The following is a 14,428-nucleotide window of genomic DNA, read 5'->3' as shown; positions in this document are numbered from 1 at the left end:
GGAGCTCCTCGGGCAGCGATGTAGAAGCTGCAGGGGTGTGTGGGGAAGGGGGCAGGATACAGAGAGCTGTCAATACTGACATGTTGGTCCTCTGATAGATTGCTCTGCTCCCTCAACAAGACAATCCCTCACCTTTTAAATTAGCACGACAAGGCATGTGTGCGTGTGCGTGTGTGTGTGTGATTATAGTGAAATATGTCTTTACAAATGTGAGCTCACTTTACAAAAGATAAATGGCCCCCAAATAGCTGTACATTGAATTTCAGTAAAATCAATCATACTTCGCACAAAGGAGTTCTTGAAAGGAGTCCTGGCCCCGAGCCCATCTGGGCTGGTGGTCAGTGTCACTGACCGGTTCTGTGGCTCTGCCCCGGCCCGTGGGGCCCAGCACTTTGCCCAGCTTCTTACAGCCCCTTTGGGACTGTCTCTTGCTGTTCCCATTTTACAGAGGGAGCGACAGTCTCACTGAGATTAGGCAACTCGCCGAGGGTCACAGCTGGTGATTTGCTTAGCTGGGATTTGAACTCTGATCTGTCCGATCCGAATCCTGCGCTCCTAACCACATTCTGCTGTGCCCCTTCCACCCGCCAAGGTATAAAGAACATCAGTAATCTCCTGTCCACAGAGTGCCTGGTGATTAACTAGAGATTTGTTGTCATTAACTACATGATCTCTTCGGGTTCTCATAGCCTCAAGTGAGGCAAATGGATCCGATCATTCCCACTTTACAGACAGAGATGCAGGTGTGTTGAGATGTGATGAGGGGTGTGAGGTCCACGGCGGGACGTGGCTGAGACGGGCCTGGGACCCGTTCTCACTGCTGTGGATCAAGCCATTCTCTCCTCTGGTCCACCCTGATCTGTAATAGCTGGGGAACAGCGAGGGTCTAGACCGCTTGATCATCATGTGGCTTTGCCTCTTTGTTGTTGAATTTATCCTCCTATGTTTCAAACCCTATCTGTCCCTCTCTGCTCTCTGACATGTGCCAACCAGCCAGCCTTCTCGCTCTTCCTTTGTCTGGAACGGACTTTCTTAAGACTGTGGGCTCACCTCCTCAGATGTCAGCTCATCGCATAAAAACAGCCCCCGCCTTCTTTGGCCCTCTTCACATATTTAGTTCTCTCTTTATGGCTTATTGCCACCTGTTTTATATCTACCTGACTTTTAACAGTGTTTCCCCTCTTGAATATAAGCTTCTTGAGGGCCAGGATGTGTTCTTTCTCCATGTGCTATAATTCCCCCTCTTGGCAACTACTTAACAGACATCCAGAGAACATCCCCTTTGTGTAGGGAGGGGATGGCAAGCAATGTCTGTCCCTGAGCCCTGCCCTGCATGAGCCCTAAGAAATTTTTGGGGGGGCTGTAAATGCTGCTGTGTCCTTACGTGCCCATTGTGTTCAACTGGCAGGACCTTCCCGCCCACCCCCTTGCCCTGATGCTTTATAAATGTATTAGTGGCTGGGTGATGTCACCGTAATGCATTTTGGGAATGGCCATGTGGTTTATGCACACTTGAGTTGCTCTGAATGCAAACCTGACATCACATTGGAGGCAGCAGCAAACAACATATGCACAGTAAACAGGCAGAGACTGTCCTATTGATTAACAGATGAGGCCTCTTTTATCGATCAAAGCTTGGTGAGGAAATTTATCACTTTTAATTTCAGGGCTGCCAAATATTTCTGCCTCTGAGCCAGCCATTACAGACACAATTTAAAGGCACACGCCTCCTTGGGAGAGGGGGGCTCTCTGCCTCCCTGTACCCGGTTCTTACATCCTGTAACTGCCTGCCCTTACTCCTGGGCTTAGGGTTTGCGGAGGGAGTCTGGGTGGGGATGGGGAGTACAGAGGCTTCGTGAGTGGAGGCGGGCGTGGGAGCCTATGTCCTTGGTATCCACGTGGGAGGGGGTCGTCACCCACGGTCACTGAGGATGGGGGACTTTCACACACTCAGCTCAGTTTGTGACTTCGGCAAGGCAAGGGGTGGAGAGCAGAGGACTTTGAGGGCAGCCAGATGTGGTCAGGCCTGGGCCAAGCCGCTACCCTTGCGAAGATCACGTGTGGTATCATCTGCTTTATCTTCATCTGGCTTCTACGATGTCACACATCTGGCCCGTGATTGCCTACCTGGCCTCTCCCTGCTTCTCAGTCATTAAAGCAGATGCTCCTGCAGCCACACGGGGGACTGTTTTCTAAGAATCCTCATCACCACAGCCCTTTGAAGCTGCAGCCCGAGTGGGCTCCTCACCCAGAGGCAGGGCTCTAGCATCATGGCGAGGGTAATGGTGGGCCCTCCCCTTTCCAGCCCCTGCTTCCCTCCTGAGGCCCTCCTTCCCTTTCTTCTTTAGAGACCCAGGAAGGGACCTCTCTGGTGGTCTAATAGTTAAGACACTCCACCTGTCCATTGCCGGGAGCACAGGTTCAGTCCTTGGTCAGGGAACTAAGATCCCACATGCCACGTGGCGTGGCCAGCAAAACCTGTAAGTCCTTTAGGGAGCTGTGAGAACTGGTAGGATCAAAGCAAAAATTAGGGTTAAAATCCAGTTCCTTACAGATCTGCAGAAATTCACTGCTGGCTGATGATTTGGAGCTGGGGGGGAGTTTCTCACTGTAAGCGGGGATGGTTTCCTCCGTTCTGAGGCTTCCCACCTCTGCCCTTTGAGGTCCTTGCTGCATTTCCCATATGAATGGATGAAAAGTGGCCTGGCTGCCTCCAGGGTGGATGCACATGGTGACTGCTTTGCCATCAAGTTCCCTGGCTCTTTCTTAGAAGCTCTTGAAGCCGCTTACAGATGCTTGGCCTTAGGACACCCTGCAACTTGTAGGGATACCCGGAGGGGATCATGGTATTCTCCCTGCCTTGAGGCAAAATTCTACTCAGCCACTGAAGACAAATGACACTAGTTATTTTTGAAACTCTTTAAGGAAAAGTAATTTCATATTTTTCCTGGGGCACTTTATCATTCATTTATTTAGTCAGCTGTGTAATATTTATTGGGCCCCTGCTGCTGCTGCTGCGTCGCTTCAGTCGTGTCCGACTCTGTGCGACCCCATAGACGGCAGCCCACCAGGCTCCCCCATCCCTGGGATTCTCCAGGCAAGAACACTGGAGTGGGGTGCCATTGCCTTCTCCATTGGGCCCCTAATAGAGGGTATATCCTGCTCCTTGTCAGGAATGTAGACAAGATCAAAGCCCTAAATGTTTATTAGTATTTAGGTCTATACTGGTATAACTTGTATTCTGAATTCTCGCCCTTAGTGTGCTAAATACTCCAAGACAATTATAAGACGCTTGCTCCTTGGAAGAAAAGCTATGACAAACCTAGACAGTATATTAAAAAGCAGAAACATCACTTTGCTGACAGAGGTCCATATAGTCACAGCTATAGTTTTTCCAGCAGTCATGGATGAATGTGAGAGTTCGTCCATGTGTGAGGACGAACCGTGAGGATCACAAAGAAGGCTGAGCACCAAAGAATTGATGCTTTTTAACTGTGGTGCTGGAGAAAACTGTTAAGAGTCCCTTGGACTGCAAGGAGATCAAACCAGTCAGTCCTAAAGGAGATCAATCCTAAATATTCATTGGAAGGATTGATGCTGAAACTGAAGCTCCAATACTTTGGCCACCTGATGCCAGAAGTCAACTCATTGGAAAAGACCCTGCTGCTGGGAAAGATTGAAGGCAAGAGGAGAAGAGGGTGACAGAGGATGATATGGTTGGATGACATCACCGACTCAATGGGCATGAGTTTGAACAAACTGTAGGAGACAGTGAAGGATAAGGAAGCCGGGAGTGCTGCAGTTTATGGAGTGCAAAGAGTTGGACACAGCTTAGGGACTGAATAACAAAGATTTTAAAATTACCTCAAAGCAGTGAAACACCTGGGGTAACAAGCAAATTTGGCCTTGGAGTACAGAATGAAGCAGGGCAAAGGCTAATAGAGTTTTGCCAAGAGAACGCACGGGTCATAGCAAACACCCTCTTCCAACAACACAAGAGAAGACTCTACACATGGACATCATCAGATGGTCAACGCCGAAATCAGATTGATTATATTCTTTGCAGCCACAGATGGAGAAGCTCTATACAGTCAGCAAAAACAAGACTGGGAGCTGACTGTGGCTCAGATCATGAACTCCTTATTGCCAAATTCAGACCTAAATTGAAGAAAGTAGGGAAAACCACAAGACCATTCAGATATGACCTAAATCAAATCCCTTATGATTATACAGTGGAAGTGAGAAATAGATTTAAGGGACTATGTCTGATACAATGTCTGATGAACTATGGACAGAGGTTCATGACATTGTACAGGAGACAGGGATCAATACCATCCCCAAGAAAAAGAAATGTAAAAAAGCAAAATGGTTGTCTGAGGAGGCCTTACAAATAGATGTGAAAAGAAGAGAAGCGAAAAGCAAAGGAAAAAAGGAAAGATATATTCATTTGAATGCAGAGTTCCAAAGATTAGCAAGGAGAGGTAAGGAAGTCTTCCTCAGCGATCAATGCAAAGAAATAGAGGAAAAGAATAGAATGGGAAAGACTAGACATCTCTTCAAGAAAATTAGAGATACCAAGGCAACATTTCATGCAAAGATGGGCTCAATAAAGGACAGAAATGGTATGGACCTAACAGAATCAGAAGATATTAAGAGAAGGTGGCAAGAATACACAGAAGAACTGTACAAAAAAAATCTTCATGACCCAGATAATCATGATGGTGTGATCACTCACTGAGAGCCAGACATCTTGGAATATGAAGTCAAGTGGGCCTTAGGAAGCATCACTATGAACAAAGCTAGTGGAGGTGATGGAATTCCAGTTGAGCTATTTCAAATCCTGAAAGATGATGCTGTGAAAATGTTGCACTCAATATGCCAGCAAATTTGGAAAACTCAGCAGTGGCCACAGAACTGGAAAAGGTCAGTTTTCATTCCAATTCCAAAGAAAGGCAATGCCAAAGAATGCTCAAACTACCACACATTGCATTCGTCTCATACGCTAGTAAAGTAATGCTCAAAATTCTCCAAGCCACGCTTCAGCAATACGTGAACTGTGAACTTCCAGATATTCAGGCTGGTTTTAGAGAAGGCAGAGGAACCAGAGATCAAATTGCCAACATCCTCTGGATCATCGAAAGAGCAAGAGAGTTCCAGAAAAACATCTATTTCTGCTTTATTGACTATGCCAAAGCCTTTGACTGTGTGGATCACAATAAACTGTGGGAAATTTCTTCAAGAGATGGGAATACCAGACCACCTGACCTGCCTCTTGAGAAACCTATATTCAGGTCAGGAAGCAACAGTTAGAACTGAACAACAGACTGGACATGGAACAACAATAGGAAAAGGAGTACATCAAGGCTGTACATTGTCACCCTGCTCATTTAACTTATATGCAGAGTACATCATGAGGCATGCTGGGCTGGAAGAAGCACAAGCTAGAATCAAGATTGCCAGGAGAAATATCACTAACCTCAGATGTGCAGATGACATCACCCTTATGGCAGAAAGTGGAGAACTAAAGAGCCTCTTGATGAGAGTGAAAGAGGAGAGTGAAAAAGTTGGCTTAAAGCTCAACATTCAGAAAACTAAGATCATGGCATCTGGTCCCATCACTTCATGACAAATAGATGTGGAACAGTGGCTGACTTTATTTTTTGGGGCTCCAAAATCACTGCAGATGGTGATTATAGCCATGAAATTAAAAGATGCTTATCCTTGGAAGGAAAGTTATGACCAATCTAGACAGCATATTAAAAAGCAGAGACATTACTTGGTTAACAATGATCCGTCTAGTCAAGGCTATGGTTTTTTCCAGTGGTCATGTATGGATGTGAGAGTTGGACTCTAAAGAAAACTGAGCACCGAAGAATTGAAGCTTTTGAACTGTAGTGTTGGAGAAGACTCTTGAGAGTTCCTTGGACTGCAAGAAGATCCAACCAGTCCATCCTAAAGGAGATCGGTCCTGGGTGTTCATTGGAAGGACTGATGTTGAAGCTGAAACTCCAATACTTTGGCCACCTGATGCGAAGAGCTGACTCATTTGAAAAGACCCTGATGCTGGGAAAGATTGAGGGCAGGAGGAGAAGGGGTTGACAGAGGATGAGATGGTTGGATGGCGTCACCTACTCAATGGATATGAGTTTGGGTAGACTCCAGGAGTTGGTGATGGACAGGGAGGTCTGCTGCGGTTCATGGGTTTGCAAAGAGTTGGACACGACTGAGTGACTGAACTGAAAAGCAGTGGAACTTTTTTCTCCTAACTAGAATTTTACACAAAACTTTGAGGTATAAAAGGGATACATTGGATTTTTTGTAGGGGGAGAAAGTCTAGAGCCCACCTTCATATTCATGAGGCATCTTTGCAGATGAAACCCTGGGGAGGCTGAAGGGCACAGGGGTTCAGAGGAAAGGCTCTGACAGAGTCGGGCTGCCTGTGTTCAAGTCCACTGCTGCAGTTAGCTGCTGTGTGACGTTGAGGAAGCTCCTCGACCTCTGTGGACTTGAGTTGAATCATCCGCTGAATGGGGGTAATCACACTATGTGCTTTAAAAGCTTGTTAGGAGTAAATGAAATGATACATGCCAAATACCCCACCTGACGCCTGGTATATGCTCTGTTTAGTTGCTTAAGTCGTGTGTGACTCTTGCAACCCCGTGAACTGTAGCCCACCAGGACATCTGAGGTGGTTTTCAAACAGCACTAGACTGCTTTCTGCTATAAATATGTGAAAGAAATAGCTGTGCCTCTCACGCTACTTCAGTACAAACCTAAAACACAGGCACACTTAAAGAAGTGCTCAGACTCGTGGAAAGGAGCAAAGCGCAGCAGCAGATAGCAGATTGGAAAGGGCAGAGCCGCGAGGGGCTGGCGTGTTTGGCACATGTGTACTTTGGTCTTGGAAATGGGCTAGGACTGGAATGGACAGGAATGAAGAGAGGCGTTGCTCGGTCACCGTGACCCAGGAGGGCCCCGCGGCACCCGGAGAGGGCTGGCAAGGACAGTTCCCAGTGGAGCTGGACAGCTGACCGGGTGAGCTGATGGAACACCTTGAAAGCCAAGTAGAGGAGTTTAGTGAAAGTTGCTCAGTCGTGTCCGACTCTTTGCAACCCCATGGACTGCAGAGTCCATGGAATTCTCCAGGCCAGAATACTGGAGTGGGTAACCATTCGCTTCTCCAGGGGATCTTCCCAACCCAGGGATCCAACCCAGGTCTGCCGCATTCCAGGCAGATTCTTTACCAGCTGAGCCACCAGGGACGCCCAAGGAGGAGTTTAGAGTCAGTGCAAATTGTGAGCCGTTGTATATTTTTGAGCAAGGAAGTGTGAGGAATCAGGAACCTGCCTCTGTTGGTGGGTCAGAGGGTGGCTGGTGGTGTGGTAGTCCTCCTTGAGTCATCCAGTGTTCTGGGCACGACCCACAAGGGCCTCAGTAGGTGCAGTGGTTATCAACATGCAGGGGGCGAGATGCATCTAGAAGACATTTGGCGGGAAACCTGCCGAAGCTTGTGACGGGTGCCTCCTAGATGAAGTAACAGAGCCTTGAAAGCCATTAGCAAGTGGTAGAAAGTCATCATCACATTGTGGCCCTGTTAATTTTGATGCTTGTAAAAATGGTTCCAAAAAAGCTGATCCAATTGAATTGCACTGAACTGATTTTGTTTATTCCACAGATACATATAGTCATTCATTCCCACTGGGTGTTAGGCAGATACAACTGTGCGTGCCATGACTTACTTCCTCCCTTGGGGAGCTGGAGATGGGTCCACAGGCATTTAGGAGAGAGCCTAGTAAGACCGCAACCTGGAACAAACAGAGTGCTGTGGGAGCCTGGAGAGGGGCCCCGTCACCAGACCCGGGGCAAGGGTTGGAGCTGAGGTGTGATAATGATGTACTGTGGGGCTGGAGAGAGGGGTGGACTGTCAGAGCCAGAGGCGGTGCAGAAGGATGCTCAGAGAGCTCACAGTGTGGAAGTGTGGGGCTCCTCCAGGGGGACCAGAGCTTCTCAGGAGGGCTGGAGACCAGGGAACGAGGATGAGGAGCGAGAGAAGAAGCAGAAGAGAAAAGCATGAAAGGGCTTTGTGAGTTACCCCGTGGACTGTGGACTTTATTCTGAAGGAGAGTCATTCAGAGATTTTAAATTGTTAGCTGCCGGTGGTGCCTGGGGGGTAGACAGTTAAATATTTTAAGTTTATTTTTTGGTAGGTGTGGTTTGGTTTGACTTTTTAAAAATACCTACGTTTATTTATTTGGCTGCTCCAGGTCTTAGCTGCAGACCTTCGAACTTCTTTGAGACATTCTAACTCTTAGTTGTGGCATGTGGGATCTACTTCTTTGACCAGGGATTGAACCCCAGCACCCTGCATTGGAAGCCTAGACACTGGACCACCAGGAAAGTCCCGACAGTTTGGTTTTAGACACACAGAAAGTGGAAGTGTTAGTTGCTCAGATGTGTCCAACTTTCTGCAGTCCCATGGACTGTAGCCCACAGGCTCCTCTGTTCATGAGATTTCCCAGGCAAGAATCTTGGAGTGAGTTGCCATTTCCTTCTCCAGGGGCTCTTCCTGACACAGGGATGGAACCTGGGTCTCCTGCATTGCAGGCAGATTCTTTAGCAAATCTGAGCCACCAGGGAAGCCCCCGGGCGTACCCAGTTAGGGAATTATCCAGGTACTGATGTGTCAGCAGTTTCTTTTTTCCCCGTATAGTCTGGGCAGCAGGGCACGTTTCCCCTCACACTATCAGGGACTCCTTTCCATCCCTCACTGGGTTCCAGCCCCTCAAGATACCCCTTCTTCTTGCACATCTCTCCCGGATCCCTTCGCTGTTTGTTATGGCTGTTCTGGTTCTGTTCCCGCTTCCATCTGGGAGAGCCCTCGGTGGGGGCATTTGGGAGCTCAGTTGGGTGGGTGATCACATCTTGGAGGTGGGGCCAGGCTGGCTCTGGGGCCATGGGTTATCCCTGACTTGAGATTTTCACAGGTGTTCAGCCCCTTCCCCCAGGGTCCACCTGCATGATTTTAGCCCAGGACCCCTTTTCCTAATGCAGTGTCACTCTTAATAATAATAATAATAATAAAGTGTCACCTCCCCTTTGTTTCAGCGGGTGCCAAAGCCTTTGTCTGCGATCAGTGTGGTGCCCAGTTCTCGAAGGAGGAAGCCCTGGAGACGCACAGGCAGACCCATACTGGTGAGTGAGTGACCCCATCCCCCAGGGTCTCCCTTGTGGTGGTGCATGGACGTGAGTATCTTGGCCCTTGTTTCCCTGGGGAGCTGTGAGCGGGGTGGTTTGTGCCATCTTCAGCTACCCTTGCTGGTGGAGCTGGCAGGGCAGGAACTTATAAGTGTGGCTTTGCCCCAGAAGAACAGCTGCCCTGGTTCAGGCCAAGGTCTCTGTCTCTAATAGGCCACTTGGAGCCCATCTTCATGGAGATGATGGTACTTTCAGAGGCTTTAGAAAGTCAGTGATGTTGTCTAACTCTGAAGCCCTTGTGCGGCCCAGTGGGCTGTCCCTCCGTCTGCAAGAGTCTAGTCATTGTCTAAAAGAAAGCAGTCTGTCCACAGGCGTGCGTGTGAACAGTATTATCCAACAGTGATACTGCTGTGATCTCAAACCATTGATTTCATAGCATCAGCGTCATCTCATCATGGTACTTGGCGTCATCTTCATCATTGTAGCTCATGCTTACTGAGCATTCACAACATGCCAGGCCCTGTTCTTGGTGCTTTACCTGATCTCAGTTAGCCAATTTTTCCATAACTCTATAAAGTAGAAAGCTACTTCCATGTCATGGATAAGGAAACTGAGATTCAAAGGAGGGTAAGTGACTTGCTGAAGTGAGTAGTGGGGACAGGAATGGTACTGGTTTGATCCTGACACTGCCATTTACTGTTTGTGGAGCCATGAATCAGTTACTTAAGCTCTCTTAATTTGGGTTTCCTCACCTGTTGGAAAAGTAGGGTAACACTAGCATCTACCATGTAGCATAGATTTGTTGGGGGGATTAAATAAGATATTTTATTTGGAGCATTTAGGGGAATGCTTGGCTCATAATAAGTGTTCGATAAATAGTAGTAGATGTGTTTAATTTAATAAATATTTATTGAGTTCCTGTAACATGCTGGGAACTGTTGGGGTCTTTAAGGTCTAGTAACATATGAGACAGATAGCATTCTTCATGGAACTGAGATTCCAGTAGGGCAATAGGCACATGATTGTGTGGTAATAATGCCAGGCTGTAATAAGCACGAGTGAGAAAAAATATAGCAGGATAAGGGAGGAAAGGGGTATTTTAGATCAGATGGTCAGTCTTCTCTGAGAGGGTGACATCTGAGCCCAGCCGTAAAGTTGGAAAGCGAGATAGTTACTTAAAGTTTTCAGGGAAGAAGATCTGAGTAAAGGGAACACACACTCCTGCACGTGGGTTGAATTTGACAGGTTCGTGGAAGAGCAGTGTGGTGGTAGGGGGCAGGCAGTGAGGTGCAGAGAGTGGTGGGAGATGAGGTCAGAAATCAGGTGGGTCTCTCAATCCTGGCACGGAATTTAGATTTTATTCTGCATGTGCCAAGAGTCCATTGTTGGGGTTGGGGAGGGGAGAATAAAATATTTGCGAATCATACATCTGATTAGAAACCTTCAGTTTGAAAGTATCAGGAACTCTTAGGACTCTGATAAAAATACAGATAACCCAAGCAAAAACTGTGCAGAGGATCTGACTGAATAGACATGTCTCCAAAAGAAACAAATAGTCATTGAGCGCATGAAAAGATGCTTGACATCATTAGCCATCGGGGAACTACAAATCAAAATCACAATGAGATACTAAATGCTTTACACCCACCAAGATGTAGCGTAGTAAAAATGCAGGCAGTGAGAAGTGTTGTTGAGATTGTGGAAAAATCAGGACCCTCGTACACTGCTGTTGGGGGTGTAAAATGGTACAGCCCTGGAAAACAGGCAGTTCCTCAAAAAGGTAAACAGGTACTCTGACCCAGGAATTCCACTCCTGTGTATATGAAAACATATATCTACACAAAAACTTGCACATAAGTTGTTCTTAACGGCATTTTTATAATAGCCAAAACTTGCACATAAGTGTTCTTAACAGCATTTTTATAATAGCCAAAAAGGTAGACATAACTCAGTGTCTACCTACTGATGAATGGATACACAGAATGTAGTTTATCCATCAATGGAGTATTACTCATCTATAAAAAGGAATGAAATGCTGATACATTCTAAACATTTTAAAGAGGAATCCTAAAAACATTATGCTCAGTGGAAGAATCCAGTCACAAAGGCCATGTGTTGTATGATTCTGCTTATATGAAACATCCAGAATAGGCGAATCTCCAGACAGAAAGTAAATTAGTTAGGGGCTGGGAGGTTTGGGAGGACATGGTAAATGCTAATGGGTATGGAGTTTCTTTTTGGGGTGATTAAAATGTGGTGATGGTTATGCATCTCTGAATACATTAAAAAGTACTGACTTTGTCCTTGAAAAGCGTGAATGGTGTATCATATGGTATATGAATTATGACTCAGTAATACACATGCATTGTGCACACACACACACCTATGCAAACATTTGTAGAAAATGGGCTAAACAGTCCATTGGAGGGTGTTGAATGGAGGACGACATGACTTGATTTATGGGTTTAAAATATCACCCCAGTTCCGGTGTTGATAATTGACCGCAGGAGTGTTTGTTACCAATTGGTATGCAAGGAAAACCGCTCTAACAGTAGAGTAAAGCCACACTGTGTTAACGTATCAGACGTTTCTATAGGTGACTGTGCTCAGCTGAGCAGTTTTCACTTGGGGTCTCTCGCATGGTTGCATTGGGTGGTGTGTGGGCCTGGGTGTCCACGATGGCGCCCTCCCTCTCGTATCTGCCTCCCATTCCTCCTCCCAGTGGCCTCTCTCTGCAGCAGAGCAGCCTGGACCTGTCACTCAGGGTTCCAAGAGTCAGGAAGCAGAAACTGCCAGCCTTCTTAAAAGGCAGGCTGGAAGCACGTAGCATCACTTCCACCATCGTTCATTGCTCTCAGCAGGCACAGGTCAACCCCAGGTTCGAAGGATGGAAGAGCAGATTCCCTCTCTTCGTGGAGACTGACGGACACACAGGGAAAGAGGGACTGGTGGCAGCCCTCCGTGAAAGCAGGCCCCTGAGCTGCTTCTGGGGCCGGAAGGGAAGAAGGAAGACCAGTCAGCTGCTGCTGCTGTTCGTGATCGCCATCAGTATTTTCTTGTCTTCCTGCCCCCCAAAATCAGCCTCTCCATGTGGAAGACATATGTCATAGTCCTGGTATCATGCACTCTGGGCTGGTGTTGCCCTGACCTGTGGCATTAAGCAGAACTTTCTAGGTGAGCTGTGAGCCCAGTCAGAGTCTCCCTGGCTCGGTTCTAGAGAAGGGGACTTGGCCAGAAGATTTTGCCCAGGATCTCAGAGCTGGTTTTCTTAAAAGCCAGGGAAGGATGCATGTCTCCCAGACTCCCGGCTATTTCTTGTTGCCTCTGGACCATACGTGTAACTGAGAATCCTGCTCTGAGAATTCCAACTGGGGGCTGAGGACACCAAACTCTGAGCCAGCTTTGCAAAGCAGCTTAATTCTGTCTGTCCAGATTAAATTTGCAGCAGCAGGGAGCAAGCTGCCCTAACTGCCAGGGCCAGGGCAAGAGACTGAGTCCCTGCCAGGTGAGCAGATGGGGGTGTTGTTCACAGACAGGACCCCCACACATTTATTGAGCACCTTCTGTGTACCTGGCACCCACTGGGACACCGCAGTGAGCAACGCAGACGTGCTCCCTATGTTGTTTTTCAGACAACTTTAGTGAGATGTAATTCACATCCTGGTCACATGTTTAAAGGATCCAGTTCTGTAGTTTTTGATATATTAGTGTATTTTTAAGACTGTCATAAAAGATATATAAATTTGCCATTTTAACTTTAAAGTGTGTAATTCGGTGGTGTAAATGACATTGCAACCTGTTTTTAGAGTTTGGTATTGATTGGGCTTTGAAAACCAGGAGGTGTCTTAGGACTAACGCCTTTCCAGGATTTATTAAGTTAGTGAGGACTTGAAAGTGACCGACATTTTTCAGAAAAGAATATTAGTTCCAAGTACTTTGGCCACCTGATGCAAAAGGTCAACTCATTGGAAAAGACCCTGATGTTGGGAAAAGACAGGGCAGGAGAAGAAGGGGGTGACAGAGGATGAGATTGATCGGATGGCATCGTCAACTCAACAGACATGAGTCTGAGCAAACTCTGGGAGATAGTGGAGGATGGGGAGGCCTGACGCGTCAGATATGACGGAGAGACTGAACAACAGTGATTGGAAAGAACCTGGAGTTTGAGTCAGAAGCTGGGGAGGGGGTGGAATCTAACTTCGCTGTCTAGCAGGTGGATAACCTTGTTCCTCGTCCTTTCTGCCCTTCAGATCTCCTCACCTGCAAAGGGGTATAGTGCCCCCCTTTCTGTAGCAGAGGTGGAGCCCGGCTCCTTCAGACCTGTTTGGGGGCCGGGGACAGTACTGTGAAGCAGGCGTGTGGGAATCTGAGTTCCCTGACCGGGGATCAAGCCTGTGCCCCTTACATTAGAAGTAAGTCTTAACCTCCGGAGTCTTAACCCTCAGACTTACTTCTGCTTTATCTCCAAGTTGCATCCAAATTGCGCAGAAGAAACCAGGGTGGATGCTTTAACAAGGGCTCCCTTCCCACCCTGGCTGTGAGCGAGGGGCAAGCTCCCTTGCCAGGAGAAGCGTTTGGCCCCTCCTGGTGTTGGGCAGGCTGTCCTCAGCTGGGTACAGAGGTGGTGGTGGCCGTATTATCAGCGTCAGATTGGCAATGAGGCAGTTCTGCTGACAGGCAGAGCTGGGGACAGTATTATAGGGAACACACCTGTAGAACCTGCAGAACCCAGGTGGGTTCTCAGACTCCCCTAATAATCCATGAAAAAATACAGCGTGACATCTAGATGCCATCTCTGTTCTAAGAAAGGGGGCCTCTGAGGAAGAGAGAGGCCTGGTTATAAGGAATGCTGAAAGTGATGTTAAAGCTGTTGGACTGGGGGAAGCCAGTGGGGTACCAGATATCCTTTAAGAGAGCGAACAGGAGAGCAGGGAGGAAGCTCTGAGAAGGAAGAGACCCTGGGAGAGTAAAGTCATGGAATTGCCATCTTATGTTTCTGATACCTATGTTTATCAAACACTTTCTTCCACTGCACCCATTTCACAGGTGAGACCATGGAGGCCTATAAGCCCAGCACTAGGAAGTAGAGAGCTGGAACTTGACCCAACTCTGACTTCAGTGCTCTTTCTACCAATCCCCAGCTGCCTGCTCATTGACTTACTGTTGTCCATGGGTTTGTGGCTGAATGGTTTAGGGAGAGCTTCTGTAGCTCATGGCCGTGTCCTGGGCAGAG

At 47.5% G+C, this 14,428-nt stretch overlaps 1 protein-coding gene across 4 annotated transcripts in view; it reads left to right on the top strand.

The window, feature by feature from the left end:
• The window catches only part of ZBTB16 (zinc finger and BTB domain containing 16), a 204,719-nt gene that overhangs the window by 124,916 nt on the left and 65,375 nt on the right, over nt 1-14,428 (top strand). For all 4 annotated transcript variants that reach the window (XM_027563684.1, XM_027563683.1, XM_027563685.1 and 1 more), the window contains exon 4: nt 9,106-9,192. In XM_027563684.1, the coding sequence (XP_027419485.1) occupies nt 9,106-9,192 (87 nt within the window). The remainder of the gene's footprint in view (nt 1-9,105; nt 9,193-14,428) is intronic.

The sequence above is a fragment of the Bos indicus x Bos taurus genome, chromosome 15 (assembly GCF_003369695.1).
Source record: "Bos indicus x Bos taurus breed Angus x Brahman F1 hybrid chromosome 15, Bos_hybrid_MaternalHap_v2.0, whole genome shotgun sequence".
NCBI lineage: Eukaryota > Metazoa > Chordata > Mammalia > Artiodactyla > Bovidae > Bos > Bos indicus x Bos taurus.
This window is presented reverse-complemented; position numbering and strand designations above follow the sequence as displayed.